The sequence below is a fragment of the Podarcis filfolensis genome, assembly GCF_964270895.1.
Source record: "Podarcis filfolensis genome assembly, chromosome: 3".
Classification (NCBI taxonomy): Eukaryota; Metazoa; Chordata; class Lepidosauria; order Squamata; family Lacertidae; genus Podarcis; species Podarcis filfolensis.
In genome coordinates, this window is record NC_139606.1 from 49843060 (window position 1) to 49868550 (window position 25491).

General features: G+C 42.2%; 1 protein-coding gene and 1 long non-coding RNA gene across 5 annotated transcripts in view; one reads left to right on the forward strand and one right to left on the reverse strand.

Moving 5' to 3' along the window:
- LIN28B (lin-28 homolog B) overlaps positions 1-25491 on the forward strand; it is a 97606-nt gene that overhangs the window by 354 nt on the left and 71761 nt on the right. Inside the window, exons 1-3 of one of the 4 annotated variants that reach the window (XM_083608436.1) lie at positions 765-1145; positions 9568-9616; positions 20569-20777. In XM_083608436.1, coding sequence (XP_083464562.1) covers positions 9583-9616; positions 20569-20777 — 243 coding nt within the window. In that variant the 5' untranslated portion in view covers positions 765-1145; positions 9568-9582. Of the gene's footprint in view, positions 1-764; positions 1146-9567; positions 9617-19737; positions 20181-20568; positions 20778-25491 lie in introns of those variants that run through there. The other 3 variants (XM_083608435.1, XM_083608434.1, XM_083608437.1) reach the window with 3 other exon arrangements.
- Positions 6869-11536, reverse strand: LOC310760271. Its single transcript, XR_014546878.1, has 2 exons — positions 11352-11536; positions 6869-8733 (listed from the first exon to the last, which is right to left on the reverse strand). It is a non-coding gene; the product is annotated as an uncharacterized lncRNA (long non-coding RNA).

A 25491-nucleotide genomic window follows, 5' to 3' on the forward strand; every position in this document is an offset into this window, starting at 1 on the left:
CTCGTGTGTGTGTGTAAAGACCAAGCAGAGAGAATATATATGAACCATATATAAAAAATAATTACACCCATCCACACCAGGGCCGGATTTAGGTTGGATGAGGCCCTAAGCTACTGAAGGTAATGGGGCCCTTTACACGTCCAGCTATCCTTTGTCAACAACAAATTGTCGCTGTTTTTTGTGTATTGAATATATGGTAATTTATGGACCTAATAGGTATCTAAAAACCATTTGCACATAATAGGAGCCTACGCAACACAAAGCACTGTTGCTGTATGTAGTTTTCATTTTATTTTTTTTATCTTATATTTTGGAAATGTACATCCAGGTTTTTTCCCCCTTTAATTTTTTTTTTGGGGGGGTGGGCCAAGAGAGTGAGGCCCTAAGCTATAGCTTGTTTAGCTTATACGTAAAGTCGGCACTGTTTATACGCACAGACACACACACACACACATTATATATACACACATTATACACACACACATTATATATATGTGTGGTCTGCAGCCACGAAGCCAAAGCCTGTATCACCAACGTGCATTTGAATGTATTAACTCGCTTGCGCCAAGGTTTCTCTTTGGAAGCCAGGTAATAGTGCCGCAAGTGAACGCCAGGGGGCGCCGCGTCTTCTCCTCCTCCTCTCTCTCTTCTCCCCCCTCAACCCCGCCGTCCCTTTGCCTCGCCACTCCCCTCTCCCCCTTGTTGCAAGTAGATCTTCTTTGTATCTCCAAAAAGCCACCAAGGACATAATCTGAGCGGGGTGGGAGGGGGGGTGGGATGCTAAGGGAAGAACCGCAGCCCAGCCCTTCGGAGGAGAGAGCCTTATGCTGCGAAGGTGGTGGGGATGCAAGCGGAGGAAGAGAAGCGAGATGGGCAGCAGCTTATATTGTTTTGCTAAGCACCGCAGGGCGTGAGCCTTTTAAAAACTGACTGCAAGAGCAGAGAGGATGGGACTGGCCTTTGCATCGACTTTGTGCCCAAAGAGTCTTGTTGGTTTTGGTTCTTTTTTTAAAAAAAAAAAGCAAAACAAATGCACCTTCGTAACTAGCCTACCCTTTGTGGCTTTTATAGGGGAAGTGAGGGTGAAAGGCAGGTCGATGCTTGATCATTTGTGTAAATCGGGGTCCTCACTAGGATTGTAAAATGTAAGTAATAGGCCGCCATTTTGAACTGTTTCATGCAGTAGAAAATGAAATCCTTGGTCTTACGTTGTTTCTTTGTTGCTCACCCCCCCTTAATTCCTTCCTTCCTCCCCCCCCCCCCGCCGCGCCTGCCCCCATCGCTCCCAGTGTTGCTATTTTTTCTTCTTCTTCTTCTGTTAAGTTGTTGCAGTACTATGTAGCAATGATTCTAAACTCCTTGTGAAACTGGATGTATTGATGGCATGTAATGAAAGGGAAAATAAAGAACCTAAAATTATATAAGCTCTGTTGCCTGCTTTTCTCATACTGAAAAAAAGAAATCTAGTTAAATTGGTCTGGTGGGCATAAACGGGAGTGCTTTGTGCTAGGGGTAGGGTGCGCTGGATTTCTGTATTCCTCTAGTCAGGAAAAGGTTTGCTTTCCCATTTGGAAACAGAAGGTAACTTAATATATCCCACAATACATTTAAAGTATTTAAGTAGGCTGTCTTCTGTCTCAGTGGTTCAGGCTCCTGAGAGACTCTAATTAAAAGTTCCCTGGCTATTAAAGTCGTGTAAAGGTAAGTTCTAGTAAACCTGAAAAACAACAAAATCAAGTCAAAACTGAATTTGAACTGCCGTCTTAGGGTATTTTAGCTAATATGTTTCAAGACACGCAGCAGCAATAATATATATTTATCTAGATTATAAGAAAATATAAGATGAATGATTGATGGAGTTTAGTAGAGTTTTACATATGCTTTACTCTTTTCTTTTTAAAACCAGATACAGCCTAATATACATATCCTTTTATCAAAATATCTTCCCCTTTCAGAAGAGCTATATTGCCCATTAAAAAGAAGCCTAAAAGGGCTATTATCAAAATTAGGGGCACCTTAAATTTGCGTTGTCTAAATAGTCTTCAGGAACAGTTCTGCTTAATTTCAGAAATGTCAATCAAACAAATTAATTTTAACCAAGCAAAGCCATTGGGCACTGAGAATAAGCTACTGATAAAATGTCAAGTAGTTAGCACTACAGTACATAGAAATCAGGTGGTTGGGCCATTCTATTATTATTTAATGAAGCAGGGACACCTGACACTATTTAGGAAATTACTCATTTTTAGTTATATTGAATCTGGAGCCAATGTCACTTAAATGCATTGTCTCTACAAGAGTAGCCATGTGCATTAAAAACACTGTTGTGATCTTATATTTTTGGCTCTCGTAATTTACTGTGAAAGAACTGTCTTAATAGAAAGGCTTTTTATATTTTCCTGCTTAATATTACCCCCTTGCAGCCATACTACAAGGTGTGAAAACCAAATCTGCAGAAATGAGCGTCTTAACATGCTTGAGAAGTGCATATTAAAAAAGGATATTTTTTTTAATGATCTAAAAGGCTAGAATAGAAATGTGATGTATTAAAATAAAAAAAGGCTTGTGCCAGGATTAAAATCCTTCACTATTGCTACTGACAGAATGAAGTGCTCCCATGTAAACAGTGTCTTCAGAGCACATCTCTTGAGTGGAAAAATGAGGTATAAAAAGCTAAGCATTGCACATAATTCTTTGGTTTAGTTTTAAATTGTATGGTTTAGGAAAATGTGGCAAAGTCATCATTTTGCCTGATCGCTTTGATACATACCAGAGGATCTCACTATATACAGTATTTGTTACTAGATGGCAGTTTCTGGAGCCATTTTAAAGCTGTCCTAGTATGCAATTGCTCCCAATGAATTAAGCAGAAACATTATTACAGTTTCCCCAATATATTTATTGTTGGACTTCTATGTTACTTCACCAAATTTATAAAGCTAGTTATGGTTTGCAAAAATATTGGAGGATATGCATTTACACAATAGCCCCTCCTGTGACATGACGCTGTATGATGTCGCTGACCGGAGTGCTGAAGCAAGACAGCCATCTTGATCATTATGAAATCCAATTGCAAACATCCTCAAGTTCTGAAATGATAGCATTATTAGAGTAAGTCACTGTATCTTTCATTTTATTCCCTTATTATATATTTAACAAATTGTATAAGGCTAGTTTTGCAAAAAGCAGGTATGTCTGCCTGGTGTATTGTGCTTTATACTTGGGTGTTGAATACTGTGACCCTTCTGTAGTGATAATAACTTATCATAAGAACGGACAGCTTAGAATTGTTTTAATCTAGCAAACTAAAGCCCTATGGTGGCAATAGATTTTAGGGAGGGTAGATAGCCTTTCAAACTCTCAAAACTTAGTCTATCATGAAAGCTTACATTGCAGGTCTGATCCTTAACAAACCCATTGGGTAAGGTCTACGTAAAAGTTTGAGCAGAATTACGTGTATTATTATTATTAGCTTAAATATTGTGAAGCAGAGCATAATGTATTTTGGTGGAGAAGCTCTTAGAGAAACAAGCAGAATAAATGAATAAATGGGGTATTTCATTTTTTCCATGAAAAACACTCCATGCAGTTCACTACAGTTTGTGTTATCTTTCCATTTTAAAATATTAATATTTAACACATGACTGCTTCAAATCATGTTTCTAAAAATAGAATGAATTGATATTCAGAGTCCTCAAATTAAAGGCCAAAGGTGACAAACCAAGACAAAGGTCACACAGCTCATTTTCAAGCAATCAGATTTAACTTTGCCTCATGCTAGAACAAAAACTTAACTATACAGAAAAGAAATGTATCATGTCACCCTTAAATGAGAAATGCAGGTTGTTTTACAGGTTTTGAAGTAATAGGCATTTACAACTCAAGGCTAAGTGTAATGAACTTGTTCATATCTTACATAGCAGCGTGTGAGCTTTAGTATTGCTATTTTAATGGTAAATTACCTCTAAGTAGATACAATCTCTAAATGTTAATGCAACCATGTCTTTACTGATTTCATCATTACAGCACATGTCTTGTCACAATTTAAACAAGCTGAACTAAGATCTTAAACTTTTAGTACACTAGTACTAAAAAAAAAATGTTTTGTTGAATGAATTTAACATTGTTATGTTTTACCCCTAATTGGTAGCTTCAGGATTAAAATAGGTCCTTGTCCACAAAAGCTTGGGCCTCAATCAATCTGTTAGTCTTTGAGTGCCACAGACTTTGTGAGCCTGCTAAAACACTGGTACACCTCTCAAATTTGCTGTTTTCCTTCAGTCAAATAAAAGATTCCCATTATTACTGAATAATGCCATCCACTATGACTTGAATTACTTTCTAAACTTAGTCTCTCATTGCTCACCTTTAATTGTCAGATTATAAATACAGTATCATTAAACAAATTAAAAATCTGCACAGAATAATGGGAGTATGTGTTTTGTAAAACACACCAACCACCTATCACTAAACTGGGGGGGGGGGGCAGGATGTGTTTTTATTTATAATAGTTTGCATTAAAAAGAATTTTTAAATATGAACTTCAGTTGTTTGCAAGATCTGCATTAAACTTAAACTATGTGAATGTAAGTTACTAATTTTTCTTTTCAGTGGCTTCATTTTTGTTCATGACAACTGAAAATGTGTAAATTTAATGGAGACATCTTAATTCTGCATTTATACAATATTACCTAACCTTGTTAAAAAGTTGCCACTTGGTTAATGAATATACATAAAAATCAGCATGTTTTTGTTGAGTTTGTTCGCTTGTTAATACCTGGAACAGTCATCAAGTGCTAGGATAACTTTAAAAAAAAATAGCTTGATGTTTAACTTCTGAAATAAATGTGTTAACAATATTTGTGGCAGGCCACATAGACAAAGGTTCACAAGAGTACAAAAATATACAGTTATCAAGATAATAATAGGCTCATTTTCTAATCATGGGTAATAACATTTGAATATACTGTAATTACAAGATAAGCCAGGTCTTTTAATTATCATGCCTAGCTGATTAGACAAGAAATCAATATTATTCTTCATATGTTTGGGTTTACTGCACATGCATACTAAGTCAATATAAATACAACCATTTACTAATATTAAAATACCAGAAGCAACTCTTCTTAAATGTGTCTTCTCTTGAGACTATGCTATGGGCTTAAATAAAATTGGTTCAGTTCTTGTAAAATCAGATGGAAACTTAATGCAGTTATGTATTTGATTGACTAATTGTTAAATGTTAGTTTAAAGGCTGTTTAGAAAATCATTAAAAAGTGGAAGGCCCTTGATTTATTTTCATTAAGGTATCCAAGAAATTTAGGTGTATGTTTTGAATAGACATTGGAAAAGAGATAAAGAGAGGGGTAAGTTGTTGCTCATTGAGTTCTACTTTAAAATAGCAATCTGTGTTTGTGACCATGCAGCTACACTAATATAACTGAATCCAGTTTTAGCCTCTCATTAAGTAAATTGGAATGGAGTGCTATAAATGGACTAAACTATGTAATGCTAACAAATGTTGATTTGATAAATAAATTAAGTCACCCTTTTGGCTCTGGTGGTATAAATAGTCTCATTGATGCTAGTGCATATATTCCTGAGATATGGATCTCTCAATATCAATAAAACAGATTGTATTTGACTGCATATATATTGAAATTAATGAACTTTATAAATGGATTGGTTCTCTTAACTATGCTAATTTCAAACTGTAGTTTCACTTGGCTTAATCTATCTGAATAATTTTAATACCTTAACAAGAAAGAGAGGTGACAAAAAATCAAACTCAAGAAAAAGATAAAACCTAAAATCTTACCCTGATTAATTTTGGTAAAGGAAATCCCATGGATTCTGATCTGAACAAAGGTTACAGTACAATCCAGTTTAAATGAAGTATGTTTAAATTCTATTATAATTGAAAAAGGAATATTTAAGCATTAGCATAACTATCTCTGTTATTTAAACCACATGTTTGCCTTAATCATAAACTGGCCTACAATGATTTCTCAATGTTTAGAGAAAAAATAAGCAAAAAAATTATATATTTTTCACCTATTTTGTCAGTTTTGAATAGGCTTTAATTTCTTTTCATAGGACCGTAATATAATTAAAGGGTAAAATAATCCCATAACTTCTTTTTTAGTTATCTGATTTGTGGAAAGCTGCTTTAAAATGCAGTTGGTAAAATGCATATTTGCTTAGTTACGCGGATCATTAAGGCTTCAGTTCTATAAAGTACATACTTCCCTATGAGTAACTTTCATTTAATTTAGTGGGGCATATGTTTGAGTCAACATATATAAGATTGTACTGCATATAATAAAACCAGGTCCTTGAACCTGTAATGTTGCTTCTATTACTATCGTTCATTAGAAGACAGTTTTCTTTTTCTTTTCTTTAAAAAAATGCTTTAGAAAACAAAAGTAACAAATAGTTTCCAGTTTGGGGTGGCTTTACTGCATGTTATTCTAAACATTTTACAACTGAAGTTTATTTTCCATTTTAATCTAAAGACCTAAACAAATATTTTCATGTAGTTCAAATTCCTCGTAGCAGAATTTATTCAAGCACTAAAATTCATTTTCAATGAAATGTATTTTTAAAAGGAAACCTTCCAGCTTTCATTTTAGCCTTTAAAAGAAGAATTACATTCATACAAATAATAGAAATAATAAGTGTTTATGTGCATTTTAGATAGCTTAACTGAAGAATTTCCATCTATGAGTAGAAGTGGGGGGAAATGAGCTGCAAGACAAATACTATATAACATGACCATAAGTAACTAAAACAAGGTCTGAAACACGGACCGGGGTGTGTGTATTATGATGTATTTAAATAAATGCACATTCTTTCCTCACTTTTCATAACTGTTTTATTTGTCTCATTTGATTCTTACCCATCTCAATTTTTAAAATGTGAACAATTAAACTTTTTCTTTAGCACATATTTTTAGGAAAATTAAAGAAGAATAGCTTTTCAGAACTCATATATAATATTACATTGTTCATGTTGTCTCATGTCGAATTAAATTTTAGGGCAGAGCATCTATTAAAAACCATAACTTTCTATTTTTCAATTGCCTTTGGTGGCAGAGGAAAAGTGCCTAATACAGGTGCTTAATAGACAAGTTTCAAAAATATCAGATTAAAATGACATAAAAATGAAGTTTCAAATATGTATAATTGAAATGGCAAAGCATCTAAACATATGACACGATTTGATGTCACACTTTACCATCTCTTGTCCAAGTGTCAGGGAAACATTTTGCTGAAAAAGCTCTGGGTTGTCTTAAGCAAAATGTATAATATCATCAATATCTTGAATTTGAATTTCCCCAAAGTAGTATTATTACTATACTACTTAACAGAATATAGCTTGGATTTTTCAGGAAAGCTGTGGATGTGCTTGTCTGAATAGGTTGCCTAGTTCTGCATTGCCCAATAATACAATGAAGATCTTTGTTCATTATCCTTTCTAGGTTATTAGTTTCTGTGAGAAACTAATTCTCACTAAACAGCTGGAGAAACAATAAGAAATTGCAGTAGATCCATCCTATTGTGGTGCAGCACTTGCTGAGACCAAGGAATCTGCATTTGCCAACACACATCTCTTTTGTACCACCCCCACCTTATTGACTTGCTCTCTGAAACTCCTGTGCTAGTGCTGGGGATTATGCTAGCCTATTGATCTACATAATATCATGCAATACCAAAGCATACTGCTGCATGCAAAGGATAATGCAGGTGCAAGAGGGCAGATGGAATTTGCCTGGACCAGAAGCTTTGGGTGAAACTTGGTAAAATCATTACCTCAGGAATTGTATTTTCCCTCAGGTAAATTACACTGGGAGGGTTAGCTCACAATTAAAAGAAACTCAGCAGCCCCAAAATTCTGTAAGTATCCATTATTATTTAGCAAACTTTCTGTTTCTTGATGTTTTGATTCCCTTTTAATTATGGAAAAATGGACTTCCTACCTGCTACATGAAACCAAGGTATTTTTCATGAGAAATGGGAGCTTGCATTGAATTCATCAAGGTAAAAGCCAAGTACTGTATGTTTGCCTTGTAAATGTTATATAGTGAAGAAGAATCAGTCCTTTTGGTTCTAAGAATAATAAAAATGGTGGCTTAAAGAAAATCACAAGGCACTGAAGAAATGTGCTGTACAGTGTCAATCTTGTAACAGTAAGAGGGGGCAGGGAAATGCTCTCCACTCTTGAGTAACTATTATATCACTGAAATATGCTCCAGTCCAAGATGGCTGTCATCTGTTAAAGAAACAAAAGGTATTTTATTTGTATCATGTGAATTTTAAAGGTGTTCCAGTGTTGTAGTTGTACTAAGAATCATTTATATGGTGCGGTACTTTATCTCAATATAGTATTACAGTGTAATTTAATTATAAATGTATATATTTCAATAACTATATATGTTGCTATTCATAAAAACATCATAAAATGCATATAACAATTATGCATTAGAACATACAGTGAAAACAATATAAAATAATTAAAAATTAGAAAGCAGATAGCTATAATGGAAAAAATGTATTCTTAATTGACTTCATAAGCCTGATGGACTAGAAAATTTTCAACAAGCTTATACAAAATTAAATCTTAATTACTACATGAATTCTTGTAGCTTGCAGTATTTTGCGTGACTTATCTTTCAAATGTGGAGTGACTCTGGAATTTTGCCGGGAGTGGGGTGGGCAGGTGCTGATAAGAAAGCTGTAATAAAACAAAAGGAAGTGGTGAAGTGCTTTCGGCATGTGTTAAACTATCAGTTGTAAGGGAGACACAGTTATTGGAGTAGTCATTACATAGCTAGCTTCTGGACAGTCCAGAAAACTCAGAAATGGATTGTTGGAATGTAACCTAATCTACATGCATAACCCAGGTAATAAGTTCGCTCTTTTTAGACACCCAACATGCAAGCACTAAACAGTTTAAAAACAAAATGTGACACCTTCAGTTTATCGAAGTAAAGTTTTTGCTTAACGTCTGTAGGAACAAGCTCTGAAGGAAAATGGCTGATAGGATTTTCATTTGCAACAGAGAAATGTGACATGCCTTTAAGTTTGTTACTACTAAGGTTTATTTGCATTTGTCTGGGTTATTTTATATATGTTCATCATGACTGTGGCTAAACAATGACATTAATTTTATATTGCATATAACATGTGCTGCCTGAATGCTACATCCAGCAAGCCATAGACTTTGAGCTGCTTCTGCCATTATTAATTGAACAATGCATTGTGTTATCCAGTTACCATTAGGTATCTTGCTTGCGGAAGAGATCAGTTAAAGAACACTTTTCATAAAAATGTGGGTGTCTTTCTCCCCTCAGTGCATTAGACTGATTAGAACACCACCTGGTTATCCCATTGTGGTTGGGATGAGCTAGGTAAATCGCAACCTGTTAAAAGTTTACAGGTCACTTCATAGAGTCAAGAACAGACATTTTATGGCCTTCTAATGAGCCATTAAACTGGAGAACAGATAATTAAATACAGTGCTCTGGTAGAATTAACATAGTAGTGACTGCAGCTCTCTGATTTCCAGGTGCCTCAGAAGACTATGAAATCATTCTGGGAAGCCTCTTCAAGTCCAGGTTAGTCCTCTTTATTCCTCTCGCCACCCCATTTTGTGACTGTGCTAGTTTGCCCATGGGTGACTGGAACTGAGAACATCTTTCCTAAACTGATTGAGCCTAGTTTCCCTAAGGAAACGCATCATTAAAATGTACCCTGGTTTTTCCAAGGCTTGGCAGCCAGTTACCTAAATTAGGTGCCAGCTGAATCCAAATAAAAGTTAATCATAATAGCCAGTAATTTCTGTAGCCTAGTTTAACATACGCTTCTTTCGTTTTACCAATAATTACTTCCCAGGAAGTATTTAAAGATGCACAGTACCACGCCCCCTCGGAAGAAGAAGAGGCAGAGCCAAACTTGAGAAGCCATCACAATCTCCTTCTCAGCATCCTTAAAAATCCCACTGGTCAATAGGGTTAATCTCTTGTAGGTGTATTGAGGTTCACAGCCTTACACATAAGTCTAACGTAGTGTATGCTTATTGAAAAACTGGGATAGCTCTGTCAGTAGAGCATGAGAGTCTCAAGGTGGTGAGTTCAAGCCCCACATTGGGCAAAAAGATTTCTGCATTGCAGGGGGTTGGACTAGATGACCTTTGTGGTCCCTTCCAGCTCCACAGTTCTACGATTCTGTAATCTTCACGAGAATAATTTGTTGCCAGCCCAACATTAGCACTAATAAAATACAACATAAGAAGTGTCAATAGTGGCTTGCTGAGGGTGTCCTATTTCAGAAAACCTTTTATCTTATACTCCTATTTCTGGCACAGCCTTTCAGATCCTGCTGTTGGGTTCAAAAGTGCCATCCGAACATCACAGACTTGTACATGCTTACATGGGCCTAGCCAGGATTTTTGTTAGGGGGACAGGCCTTTTGTTAGGTAGGCGGAACCTCAGTCAGCTATGTATTTTTATTGATTTGTATTGATTGGGGGGCAGCTGCCCCTTCCTGCCCCCCTTGGCCCATGCATGCTTATGCAGAAGTAAGTTGATGCCCAGTGTATGTTTGTAGGACTGCAACCTAACAGGCTTCCCACCCCAATTTTATTCTGTATTCCCACCCCCAGTGTTCTGCATACTCTCCCTTTAGGAATTCTGATACAACATAGCCTGTTGAGATTGATATCAACCATAGACACCAACTCCACTCCATTTCCTTCAACTAGTGAAGGAAAAGGAAGCTGGGTGGGGGTGTAGATTACCGTAGTTCCAAGAGTTTGCTTTTTCATTTGCTGGCCATGGGGCTGCTGGAGTTAATTCTACTGCTGTCTTGCAGATTGTATTAGGCGCTTGCAAAATCAAGTAGATTAAGTTAAAACAAAACCTTAGAGGTTTTAACTGTATAGAGCCCACACCATCTTATTTCCAGAGAATCTCTGATCTACGCGGATTAATCACAGACCAGGACGGGTTGGGGGACCACCCCTCCCAGCCAGTGCTAGCCTACCTTTCCCCTGACCCGCCTCTTGACTCTGCCTCTTTCCATCTCCAACCCCTGTTCCTAGTGCTTGCCAGCCGGAAGGCATCAACACGACTCCCCCCGCCCTTTTTTTAAAGCTAGCTATCTTCCATGTCGCCGCAGGCCAAGTGGTGGTTCCTTTATTGCGTTCTTCCCGAAACTAGTTTACAGGGTCAAACTCATTCTCGCTCATCTGTTTTCTGAATTTATTGGCCCATAAAGCACGGAAGAATCTCCCGGCCGGCCGGCCAGCTAACTTTCTGGTCGACGGGTGGGTGGAACTCTGCGCGCGCTTACCTGGGAGCAAGCCTCCCTCCGCCAGAGTGGCGTTTACTTCCGAGTAGACAGTGCCCTGGCTTGCCCTGTGAGTCCTGAACTTTCTGCAGCCGCCTCTTAGCGCCGATCACTCTTCCCAGTTACTCTTAGCGAAATTCATCTTCGATGCCTCGACGGTGAGCCTCCTAAAAGGACCTCCTGCTCCCCTGCTTGAAAAGGCAAAAGTAAAGGCTGCCGACGTACGCGGAGCCACCCTGGTGGAGCTCCGAGTAGTCAAAGCGCCCTAGCGCCGTCGTCTCCACTGCCCCGGACTTACCTATTGAAACAGGGTGACCGCATCGATCGCTTCGGCTTAGGAGGTGAAAGCTACGAATGCAGCTTGAACGTGTGAACAGGCTCCGCCGCACAACGCAGTGGGACAGGCGATGAATGCATTGTGGTGTTGCGGTTTGTTGCTTTCCCTCACCTGCTTGTCATCGCTGGATGAACACGAATGCTCCCTTCTCGCACGGCATTTTTCCAGCATCGCATTTCCCCGGCTCTTTCGCCCTCTCTACCATGTCTGGGGCATGTTCAATCCGAAGCAAATGCCACTGAGTTAACGGGGCTTGCCAACATACTGCCTTCCTTTCAGTGGCTCTTGAACGCCAACTCTCGTCAGCTCTAGCCGGTGTGACCAATGGTTACTGTCAAGGATGGTGGTAGTTCTAGAGAGGGTGACATCGTTGGTTCCTCCGCCCTCACACGTATGTGTAGTGTTGCAACTAAGATTATACATAAATTACTCAGGAGTAAGCGTCCTTCAGTTGTATGCCCATGCATAGGATTGATGCCGTGATGTAGCAATGCTGCTTTTCCCCTTTTTGTTCCTTAGCCATAGCTAAGGAAGTAAACTTTGCGAATATTCATTTACTGATCTCTGAATGCATATCCCCATGTGCTCAGTTGTCGCCTTTGGCTGGAGCCACGCGGCTCCCTGAACTCTGATGTATTTGAAATATGACACTTCGCGGGGTAGGCGGGCAATAGGAGCCCCGAAACTGTCTCTCTTCCCCTCACTTTGGGCTTGGGGACTAAATTATCTTTCGAAAGGTGCCACGTCAACCGGAGTAACCACAGCTCGTGAGGTTAAATTAGAAACGGTGGTGGTCGTGGTGCTTATTAGTATGGCATCGATTTCTCGAGAATATCAGCCTGCAAACTCAGGCATGTTTACTTAGGATCCCATTATCCTACTCCTAAGTCAACGTGATTAAAGTTTTCAGCGCAGTTTTGCTAAATAGACCAAAGGTTTTGTTAGATTTAAAGGCGCTGCAGAAGGACTCTTGGGTCTCGCTGTGAGACAACGTGCCTACATCTCCGATACCTTCTGAATCGAATGGTTCCTTGTTGCTTAACGGATTTACCCTAATATATACGCACCTGTTTTGTGTGTGTTTGGTGGGAGTCGAGGGAAAGTAGAAATTGCGGAAAGGGGGCAATTGGTTTCCCCCCCTTTGCTTTTCTTACGCTCCAGATAAGGAAGGTTGTCTTGTTGCCAAGCTAAAATATAAGGAAAAGGAGAATTCTCCCAACATTCTTCAGGGTACTCGTTGCTTTGAAGTTTTTGCTTTGTCCGACGTGGGGTGGCTGTGTCGCCACACTTCTCTCGTAGGGAATCGGAGCCGCGTACGAAAGCACGTGTCTTTCGCGCCTCTTGTGCATTTCCGCGGACTTTGCGCAGATGAAAGATCCGTTCCTAGTTTTCTGAACGTCTTTGGCAATATGAAGACGCAGCCCCCTTAAAGCTACCTTACCGTGCGTAACACGGTAAAGAAGCGGCTCTCGCAATGGGTGGTTCCAGGAATCGGGTCATTTCAGAAACGTCGGGACTTTGTTGTTGTTGTTTGGGGGGTGGCAGTCAAATATAAACCAGGAAAGGAGGAGAATAGGACGCGCGCTCCCACACACCCAAAAAATTGAGCCGATGATGGCCCTAATTCAGCAAAGGCTAATGAAGACTGGAGATGGTTCCTATGCCTTCCTTCGCACGGCACATTAAGACTTAAATTTTGAGAGAGAGGGACTGGTAACTTCAGGAAACAACTGTGCGTAGGTCGAGGGCGCTTTTGCTTGCGCGTTTGGTGTGAGCGGGGTGGAGCGGAAGCCAATTTCGTGTGGCCTCTTTTCTTCTTCTTTTTGAAACTTGCCTTGGGCGTCAGCGTAACGTACAGGCACAAATTAGTCTTCCCTGTGGTATTTAAACTGCCCTCCTCTGTCAACTGTCATTGGAGGGAGAAGCCGTTTCCTCGTACAGCTTCAGCCTCCCCCCGCCCCCTTGGAAAGTCCAAACTATGGATACGGACAAATTTATCTGTAATTAGAGGCGCATACAAAAGCGGACGAACAAGCGAGCGACGGAACTTGGTATCCCAAGGCTACTTTAGGAGAGATTCTACCAGGTGTTAAATATGGTGATAGTCGGACAGTGTAATTATTATTAATAATAATTTATTCAAAGGAAAATGTCTTTTAAAAATGCTGCAGAGGTTCTATGCGTTGTGAAAATTCATCGACGTAGACCTGGATAATATATAGTGGGGTCTGGGGTGCAGAGAAAGAGAGCGGTTCATGCTTTCAGGTCACTAAAGGAGAGCGGTGAATGCGGAACAGCCAGCAGCAAAGGGAATTGAAGAGGGGAAACTGAAAATCGGTGTGTGCAAAACAAGAGTGCCTCTGAACATGTGCCGATTGCTTTCCATTAACCTAACTTGGATGGACACTTTCCTTGCAGTAATGTTTTCTGGAGGAGCGCAGAGGAGGGGTGGGAGAGGGAAGCCTTTTCCAGGGAAGGGTGGCTTTGCTGGGCGCCGGCAAGTCTCAGAGGTCAGCTATGGAACAGTTCCGGTTTGTAGGAAGCCTGCGGGCAAGAGAGAAGCGCCCTCTCCCCGAGATTTTGCCGCTCCGGGTCTGCTTTTAATAGAAACCAGGGGCAAAATAATAATAAATAATAAAAACCCGGGATGCTCGGTTTCCTCTCTCAGGACCGCTGCGACAGCATTGGGGGTTGGGGGCGCTTTAGTTACAGGCTTATCCCCGCTTTGCTTCGACCCCCCTCCAAACCGGTTCATGCTGCGCCGCCACCCGAGGATGCAGCGAGATGCTGGCCCGAAAGACGGGCGTCGAAGTTTTCTCTCTTTGATCTGAGCACGTGCATTCCCAGGGAAGCCTCGCTTAGGAAGGACGGGGGGGGGGGTGGAGACTGGAAACGAAAGAAGGAACCCAGTGGACGCCGCTGGGCAACCCAACCCGATCCCTTGCAGACAGAGGCGCCCCTGCGCTTTGGAAAGCTCTTGTCCAGGCCAGGCGGGTCAGTCTGGTGGAAGTAACGTAAAAACTTCTTGGGTTTCTACACACACACACTTCCGAATTTTTGCTGGTTCTGCGCACTCTTTCTCCGCTTGATTTCTCTGCTCTCTCCTTTCCCCACCGCGTTTCGATTTAGGAAGTTTGCGAGAGTTCCCAGCTGGTTCCGGCTCTCTACCTTCCACGGAACTTAAAAGGCCGAGGTCCGTGGCAGGAAATGAATGAGCCGATAACATCTGACACCAGTGACCAGTCCGCTGACCCCCAGCCTTAATTCCGCTAAGACTGGAGGCCTCCAAATTTGGGCAAGCGCGCCTTTCGTCGAATAGCGCCGCCTCTGCTTTTCAGATACTGCTCCTTATGGTTTCCTACGTCTTACTGTTGCACACTTTGTAATTATTTCCTGAGTTAAAAGGGAAAGCTACTCTTCAGAAATTAGTCATCGTTGCTGAATCAGACGCTAAATGTCCACAGTTCAAACTTCTCTCTCTCTCTCTCTCTCTCTCTCTCTCTCTCTCTCAACATGTCTTGGAGTTTCATTTTGAGAGAATTCCTAGAGTTCCTGCATGCTTACTCTTAAGTAAGTTGCACTGTATTCAGTGGGACTTACTGTCCTGAAAGTGTGGTTAGGATTGCAGTTAAAGGCGCCACTCATTGCACAGGTTGTCATTTCACACACACACACACACACACACACACACAGAGAGAGAGAGAGAGAGAGAGAGAGAATGCTGAGGAATATTTTGAAATGAGTTTGCAAAATATTACCCGACAATTACGTTTTTTCCTTACCATCCCCTAGCCAAAGGAAGCACACATTGCATTGGCTTCTGAGTCAATGGAAGCCGGGCTGTTGCCGTTGTAGGCAACAGAACTGCATAAAGTGAGAAAGCAAGAGTGTTGCTGCATAACTTTATGGAAATCGTTTGACCTGTCTAAAGGTACTCTGAAACATAAGTATATTCATCACTTTCCTAAAGGCAAAAACCAGTCTTGTTTATTATGAGACATTCGTTCGTGGACTTGATGTCTCTAGGAAACCTCATGCTATAAATGTGCAAGTCTTTAGTGACGAAGATTCAGTGACACCAGACTTTGAGGGACGTGAAAGCCTGTCGTTCGAATTTCGCAAAACAGCATCCGGAAGAGAAGGCAGACAGATCCATTTGTCTTATCCCGCTGTTGCTAGAAGCGTGTAGGAAATAACTACAGTATTTGCTCCCCTCTGTCCCCCAAACAAACCATACTCCACCAGCGCGCATCTCCGCCCCGCCCATATCGACAAGCATATAGCACTTTGCATAAAACAAAGATCTGACTGTCCCCCTTCCTGAAAATGGAGAATGCACCTATCTGTCCAATTACACGCGCAAGGCCGGGCTGCAGAGGCCATGGATTTCAATGAAGCGCGCAGACCGATTCTGTACCTGGCAAGGGCAGGCTCCGTGGATTCAGCGCAGGGCGAGGAGGAGGGGCCGGGGGAGGGGCGGCAGTCGAAGCCGACACCACTGGGCGGAGGGAGGCCGGTCGAGCGCCACTCTTGAAATAACCAAGAGGAAATTTACAGCTGAAGACGGCGAAGGAATGTCCTGATCTCGGGCTCCTGCTCCACTGAAGCCCGCGACGCGTGCATTTCTTTCATTCAAGCAGAAAACCGCCCTCGTGGCACGAATGTTAAGAGGGGATCAGCTCGGTGCCAAAAAATAAAATCGCGGAAAGAATGCCCCTGCCCCGCAAAACAACCAAAAACGGGAGAGGGAAGAGTAAATAGGCTCTTTTAGCCAGTCCGGAGGCCTTCTGTGTTTGTTCAGACTGCCTGTCGCCAGTTCTAAAACAACGGCGGGCAACCTTGCAAACGCATAAAAGCATATTCAGGGCAGATCAGCAAACTGGGCGGAGGGAGGGAGGGTGGGCAGAAGAGGAAGGAGAAAATCTATCTTGCAACCTGTCAAGCCGCAACCGTCCAAACTTTAGGCTGGTAGAGCACGAGAAAATTTTTGTTTTCTTACTTGGCTTGAGTGGTGAGACCGGGGGCCTGAGAGCACTTTATTCGGGTAGAAACGCCGAGGAAATAAATGGGGGGGGGGGAGGCTCTAGATCCATGTGCTTTAAAATTGGGGGGGAACTCGCAGTGGAGCGGGAGGGGGGGACTCTGGAACAACACTTCCATTAATTTTTCTGAAATAAAATATATCGATCAAGATACCAATTTTTACCACTTAATTGTTCCAAGTGGTGAAATGAATATTATAATGGAGACTGAGCGCGCGTAATTCCTGTTAATGGTGGTTCGGTCTTTTATTTTGGAAAAGGGATAAATTTTGGACCGCACAGGGAAAGTGCTACGAGTAGTGTCATAAACGCCAAGAAACGGGGTGTGCGTCCAAGCGCCGCTCGCAGGCCCAGCTTATTCCTCTTCCCTTTGTTTTCTCACTCCTCGCTCGCTCGTTTCCTCGGGATCCCCCCACCCACCCCCGCGCTTTGCTTCCTCATTTCTGGCAAATTTTCTCCGCCCCCCCCCCCGTCTGCGCTTTTCTAGGGTCTCCCCCCCCCCCGGCCTCCTGGAGAACAATCGTTGCTGATGGAGGCTCCGCTCCCTGCACCGCTCGGCTTGCAAGCTGGCCTCTTATTTAGGAAGTCATTAATCACATCCCCTTCCCCCGGAACGCGATGGCCGAGGAACCTGCGCAGCGCAGCGCAACCCCCGGGCGCCTCCCCGCCCCCTGATGGCCGCCCTTAAAGGCTTCGGAACGCGAAAGGCGAACGGAGGTGCTATCGCGTTTCCGGTGGGCGTTTCAGAATTGAATAGGTAATGAGCTGGGGGGAGGGGGAGGAGGCGGCTTTCACCGTGGATCATGCCTATATACTATGCCTACATGCCATTAGGAATATGCTTCACATACCATTTATGTTTAGCGCCTATAATTTGTATGTCAGTTCAAAGCTGCTTAAAAGCAGTCGCTTTCCTCCCCCTCTTTTAGTTCACGCGGTATGGGTCTTTTCAGCAGTATGTGTGATCTTAATGGGGCGGATATGGGCCGTAGCAGTGGCGTAGCGTGGGGGGTGCAGGGGGGGCGGCCGCACCGGGCGCAACATCTGGGGATTAGGGTTAGGGGGCGCAAATCCACAGGTTAGGGGGCGCAAATTACTTGCCTTGCCCCGGGTACTGACAACCCACGCTACGCCACTGGGCCGTAGAATTGGAAGGGAACCCGAGGGTCATCTAGTCCAACCCCCATTGCAATGTAGGAATCTCGACTAAAGCAGATATCAAACCACTGCTTAGAAACCTCCAAGGAAAGAGAACCTACCGCCTACACTATCCGATGCTGTGTCAGTTTGACGTGGTTTTTTCTTCTATGTATGATATATGCCCTCAACCCATTAGCGGATTTTGTGTAGAAGAGGAGGAGGAGTTTGGATTTGATATCCCGCCTTTCACTCCCCTTCAGGAGTCTCAAAGCGGCTAACGTTCTCCTTTCCCTTCCTCCCCCACAACAAACACTCTGTGAGGTGAGTGGGGCTGAGAGACTTCAAAGAAGTGTGACTGGCCCAAGGTCACCCAGCAGCTGCATGTGGAGGAGCGAGACGCGAACCCGGTTCCCCAGATTACGAGACTACCGCTCCTAACCACTGCACCACACTGGTGTACCTACATTGACAGTGGTAGGGGGTGCTTTCCCACCAACAGGCACGCTTTAATTTGTAATGCTCCCTCGCACCCTTATGGGGCGGGACGCTCCATTAAATTCGGTGGGGCTTACTTTTGAGAAAACATATAGGATTACGCTGTCAACCTATTAAGATACCGATGCTATGCTTGGAAATAAATAAATAAAATTATTGTGCATGGCCCTGCTAAAATAACTCCCACTGTGTTCAGTGAGGTTTCTCTTTTATTAGCATTCATCAGGTAAATGTGCATAGGATTAAATCGCGGCCTCATACATCCCATAATCCACGGAGTTCCTTTCAACGGGATATAACTTGCATCCTTACGCCTAAGGCTGCGGTCCTCAACCCACTTACCTGGGAGTAAGCCCAGTAAATTGAGTAGGACTTACTTCCGAGCAGAGATGATGGCTAGGATTGCGCTGTAAATAGATGAAACAAATAGCGCATTTAGGATTGCCCCTTTCCCCGGTTTCAGGCTAGGTAATTCTATCGACTACTTTGCGGATCAGCCTTCAAATATGCGATCTTCAGGCGCGCTTGCCGGCCAACGAGGCGCGCGCCCGCCGCGCAAGTGCTCCAAACCGAGGGCCATTATTGGCATTTGCACGTGGGCAGCGAAAGATCCGCCGCTATATAGGCAGCGCCGGAGCTTTAGTGCCCGAGAATCTCTCTCGAAGAGACACGCCCCGCTCCTCCAACCGGCGCCCGGATCTACGTAGCGAAACGTGCCCAGCCGCGGCCGGGCGAGGGTGTTTTGAAATTCCGCCGTTCATTCATAAATTATTGCGGTGTGTCAAGCCCGCTCGAGGTGCCGATTGGCTGCTGCTCCTCCTCCTTGCCGAACCCCCTCCGAGCAGCCGAGGTGAAATTAGTAGCAAGCAGGCATGTAATTGACGGAGTCACGTGCGCGCAGGGGCCCAGAAACTGAGCGAGAGCGCGGCCAAGGGCGGGGGATCACGAGAGGGCAAAGCGCAGGAGAGCGGAGCGGGCGAGCGCTCGAAATCAAGATGTTAAGCTGAGTCAAAAGACTCCCGCGAGTCGGCCAGGGGGAGAGGAGGGCCGGTGGGGCAACATGGCCGAAGGTTATTCCCCCACCACAATCCCCGGCCAGCCCAGCTCCTGTTTTGCCTAGGCTTTTTGTTGTGCTGGGTTTTACCGTTTCCTTAAACATACATACAAGAGAAGGAATGTACTACTGAAAAATAAAAATAATAAAAAATGATCGCTGGTGTTTTTTTAAAAAAATAAAATCAAGGACGTGGAGGGGGGGACTTCTGTGGTTGTGGGTGGGAGAACCTATTGTGGGCGAGCTTTCCCCAGTGCTCTGCCCCGCCCCCTTCGATTCACCCAACTTGAAAAGCTTTCCGAGGGGGCTTCTGTTCGAATTGTTCCTGTGCGATTGAGCAAGCAGTGGCCAGGAGGGGGAAAAGAAGGGGGGGCAACGAGGAAACTTTTGTACACCTGCCCCCCTCCTTCCTCTCCTCGAGTCCAGATTAAAGTGATTCCGGAGTGGGAGGGGGGATTCGGCGGAGGAAAGCTAGGGAAAGGCGCGGAGCGCGCTTGGAGAAGAAGGAGAAACACGCCGCTCGCGGCTGGATGGGCCGCTCCAAGTGCTTGCGCAATCGCCTCCTCTCTCTCTCGGCTCGGCCCCCTCCCCTCCCTTCCCCTCCCCTCCTCCTCCCACCTCGCCTGGCCAGGCAGGGCTCATTCGCCTGCGAATTCCTCTGGGGAGGGATGGGATCGGTGCTCAACCAGCAGTACCCAAGTAAAGTATCGCTTTCTGGGGTGGTTTATGTGGCTGAAAGATGGAGTTAAAGGGCAGGATCGCACGTATGTACAGAGCAAACGTGGGCTGGGCTGCTGCGTGTGGGGGGAGTGTGAGAAATAGAAGCGGAGTGAGTCACAGCAGATGCTGCCTTTCCTTCGACAGTGCCCTGAAGCTTTGGAGGTTATTGATGTGTGTGTGTGTGTAAAAAAATTTTTTTTTTACTACTTCCTCTGTGACTTTAGTGTACTTTATGTTTTTGTGGGTAGGGGAAAAACAAAGGTTGGTTTCGTAATGTTTGTTCGTGCGTGCATGTGTTTTTGTGTGTCATCTGTAGCAATCGTTCTTGTACAAGCGCCAAGGAGATGTTACTAGAATTTAATTCTTTCCCTTTTTGTGTGTGTGTGTGTGTACGTACGTCCTTGTTCTCCCGCAATCTCCTCTTCAAATCAGCGGGGGCGCGTAAAGGTGGAGATGAGCCCGGGAAATTGCCGGAACAAGAAGAAGAAGAGGAGGAGGAGGAGGAGGAAGAAGAATCCCAGGTTTTGCACGGAACAGGCCATTGCAAGTGGTTTAATGTGCGAATGGGGTTCGGATTTATTTCCATGCTCAACCGCGAGGGAAGCCCCTTGGAGACTCCGGTTGATGTCTTTGTACACCAAGTAAGCCCGTTTTGTTGTTTTAGTCGAATCTCAGCCCCCCCACCCATTTCCCTCTAACCCATGCCTTCGTTTTATGTGGTCTAAAAACCCCTTCTCTAAATGCTCTCGTAGATGTTTGTGAGCTCTGCTTAAAGCCAGCATCAGATAGCAGTTTCTGTTTGCCATCCAACCGCCCCCCCCCCACAAATGAGATCAGTATCCATGACTTTGATGGTCCTGCAGAAAGAAAAGTGTACCATCTCAACAGTTGTTGTTTTTTAGTACAAAGTCTTGCTTTTGTTTTGCGTTCTCTGGCTTTGTTTGTGGGTGGATTGCGTTTTAGTTGTTTTTCGTGATGGAATAGATTCTTCTCTGCTAAAATGATAGTAGAAAAAAAAGCAAGTCGCCTAAATGACTCCCAGGCTGCAGCTCTGTGCATACTTATCAGAGTTAACAGTGGGACTTAATGTTTCAGTAAACATGCACAGGATGGTGCTGATAACTTTCCCCACAGTGAAAATTAAGATCCTTTTAAGTGTTGTGGGCTCTTTCTTTCTCTTAAAAGAGCTAGGTAGTGTTGTAGTTTGTTTTTATGATGCATACGTTCAGATCAAACAGTAGTGCACAACTTGTATTTGTTTTGCTGCGGTGTAGTGTGGATATTGAAAGAGTTCGTATGGTGGACTATGATACATCAAAGGATCACTGGTGTTTTGTGTTTTTGTGTGTGTGAAGGTCTTCTGGCTGGAAAACATTTTCCTGACATGTATAAGGCCCTTGTCTCCTTAAGGGCAGAGGGCTCAAAAGCCAAAGTACAAGAGGTGGCTATTGTCCTCATATATGTGTGTATAAAAGCAAGACCAAGCTAATGTTGATATTTACTATAAAATCATTACAGTAATAGTGGGAATGTAAGAAAACAAAACAAAAAACCTGTGGCATGTGTGTGTCTTCTTTACCCCTTGATTTTCTGAGCCCTGAAAAGCAGTAGTTCAAATCTGAATTGTAGTGTTCTTTTTATTGCAGTAATCTCAAAAGGGTAAATTATTGGGTTACTCATAGAATGAAATACCCTTAAGCCTAAATATATTTTGCTAAACTTCAAATTGATTTAAATGGAAGCCCTTAACCCCATATGTGCTTATAGTTTGTTTTCAGAACATGGATAATGTTTGAGTTGTGACCACATGAGAACTGCTAAAAACAGCCTTGAGTTTTGTAATGGTGGGAGTCCTTTTCCAGCAAACTAACACATTTTTGTGCTTGCCTTTAATCTGTGTGTATATATATCGGTCCTGAAACCCTAGTTTGGTCCAAGCACTGCACAGTTTGGGAGTCCCCCTCATCTATTTTGTGGGTCCTATTTATAATAATAGAGCAGACTTTAAGGTAACTGAAAAATAAGGACACGTGACCTCAGTTTTAAAACCACTTACTGTTGCAATATTCAGTGAAACTGCTCTGGAGTTAGTGACTTTATAATTTCTATTTCTAACAATAAAATTGGATAATGATCTCCTGAGATTGGGTATCTGTTTTGTAATCTAGAAGTGTTACTTCCGTATAATTTTAAACTTTCAGTTTGACATTAGCACATGAAAGCTGCTCCTTTTCTTATGTGTCTTTCTGAAATATAAGTACTGAAGCTGTTGTCAGTGTTGATTGCTAGCAGCTTCTGAGCTTTGCTCCTGTTCTTCCCTGCCACCTTGACCTTTCTTTAGGTCACTGTATTGAGGTTTACAATCCTACATGCTTATCATGGTATATATGAAGGAATGTTTTTCTCATCATATGCAGTATTATTTTCTTTGCTCTTCAGCATGGGAATCATAAACGCTTACAGCATAACTGCTTTTGATAAGATCACTCATTGAGCTGATCATGCAGCTGGATCGGTGCTTTCTGACTTCAGTGCTACTATTCTACTGCTAGAATAATATCTGTTTGTGGTGGACCATTCATTTGGCTTTGAGAACTGCAGTGGCAAGACTGATGTCACACACAGCCCTCTTCCATGTGTTTTTTTGTTGGTTTTTTTTTTATTCTGAACAAAGTGTTATGTTTGGAGGTAGAATATACTACTGGCTGTTGGTATACATTTTAAAACAGACTTTGGTAAAAAGGAATTTTTTTTAGAAGAGTGCATTTGATATCCCACCTTATCACTAAGACTGAAGGCAATTTTTTTTATCTCGTATGTTCTCTTGCAGATACAGTGATGCAAGTCATAGTCAAACCCACTATATAAAAATGGAACTGAGATAAATACCCTGTGTTTACTCTCCCTGTGTCTCGCTCACTCACTCAGTCATCACATGATAGCTGCAACAATCACAATTGTATGTGAAAGAGCAATCATGGAATCAAATGCCACAGTTAGAGATTTTCTATCACTTTAACGACAATCTCCATTGAAACACACACACTACTGCTTGTCAAGTGATACATTTTCAAGTGGTGTAGGTGCATATGTGACCTGGCACCCAATAATTTTGTAGTAAGTGGAGTATATGAATCCATATATGGAGCCAGTGTGGTATAGTGGTTAAGAGCGGTGGACTCGTAATCTGGTGAACCTGGTTCGCATCCCCACTGCTCCACATGCAGCTGCTGGGTGACCTTGGGCCAGTCACACTTCTCTGAAGTCTCTCAGCCTCACTCACCTCATAGAGTGTTTGTTGTGGGGGAGGAAGGAAAAGGAGATTGTTAGCCGCTTTGAGACTCCTTAAGGGGATATCAAGTCCAAACTCCCTCTTCTTTTTCAATGATCCCTTCTCCATGCACTGAACCATGGTGGCTATAAGGAAGAAGGTAAGTAAATAAACCTGCTAGAAAAGATATTTATTTGTTGCAAACATTTATAGTATGCAGTAAGGAAAGCAAAGCCAAAACCAAGAGATAAATATAAATGTGAAGGAATATGTTAACTCTCTATAATATGTGTTACTAGCATTGTCATCTAAGTCAACAATAGCATCTCTTGAATACTGTACAGTGGTACCTCGGGCTACAGACGGTTCAGGTTACAGACTCCACTAACCCAGAAATAGTACCTCAGGTTAAGAACTTTGCTTCAGGATAAGAACAGAAATCACGAGGCAGTGGCAGCAGGAGGCCCCATTAGCTAAAGTGGTGCTTCAGGTTAAGAACAGTTTCAGGTTAAGAACAGACCTCCAGAATGAATTAAGTTCTTAACCTGAGGTACCACTGTATGTGTATTGTGAATGTTCATAATGGACTGTCTTCATGATTTTGCTGTAGCAGTTCTGTGCTACCAAGGGATTGTTTTGAGAAAATATTGAATAGATGGAAAAGTTGTTTTCAGTTGTGTTTAGCAGCATGTCTGGAAGTATTTAAGAAATTAACTGCTTATAATTGTGTAGGTTTTAGTTGGCATTTGGAGATATTTTTTGCTTGTGGAAAAATGTTTGGAAATAATGGCAATAGTTGGAAATAATGTTCCTGCATTGCCATGGTTTAACAGAAAGTATGTTTTGCCAGCATAAACAGGGACAAAACAGTACTGAGGTATTGAAGTAAACATGCTGAATTGGTCAAAAGGAGGATAATTTTGGAGGAGGGAAAGAGACAATTTGTACACATTAACTATTCATATGTTTTGGAGCAAACACAAGTGAGTTTAAAGTGGTGGGGGAATGAAGCTTGCATGCAGCCCATACCCCCATTTATCCATGCCTACATCATCTCCACTTCAGACCTTCCTACATTCAATGTCAAGGTCTGAAAGAGGATTCTAAGTATGCCTGGGTGAACATGCTAATTCAGATATTCATGATGAATGCATGCAACATCGTTTGCATGTGTGGACATTGTGGAACCTCCCCACCTTAATCCCACATTTCTTTGACCTGAATTCATAAAGAGGGCTATATTATTTAAGATATAATCTTAATTTCAGCAAAATTGGAACGAATTATATGATGCTTCTTTCTAAATGGGATGCTTGGAATGGTATAATTTATCCACTATAGTTCCAAATAACCCATACTTGAACTAAACATTGTGCATGTCTTCATTTATTGTGGCATCAAGTGCTTAATCTCGAAGGATGGGAGCAATGAGATTGTTGGGTTTTTTCCTGCTTATCCTACTTATTCCAAATTTATTACTTGGTGGTAAATCCTATTGATGCTAGCTGAATTTAATTCTGTGCAGTGGTTTAAAAAAATTAATGGATAGACATTGTGATTTCTTTTTTTAAAAATAGAATGGCTTCTATGCTTGCTTTTCACATTTACCTGAAGTTATCCTACAGATTGACACAATCATATTTCCTATATATACTTGCATTAATACAGGTCCTATTCAATACAATATGATTTGAGTTTTGAGTAGACCTGCATAAGATGACACTGTTAAAACTGCACTTCCTTCTAGCAGTATTTTTACTATCTTCAGTATTCCTAACTTTTAGAAATGTGGCATGTTTAATTTTTTAAAAAAATCATTCGAGGCCCAAAAATATTATGACCAATCCAGATTTTTTAAAGTATTGATGCTTGAGGAAAACATCCATCTTTACAATACAATCCTAAGCATGCTTATTGAGAAACAAGTTGGATCCCAAGAGCCTGTGCCATTGACCAAATGAGTCCTTCTGCTGGGCTTTTAAGGTTGGTAGAAGTTCCAATCAATGGATGAGTGGAAGTGACCCTCTCATTCCCTCTCCCCCTGCAATCTTTTCCACCACCTTCCCACACACTTCCCTCCAATT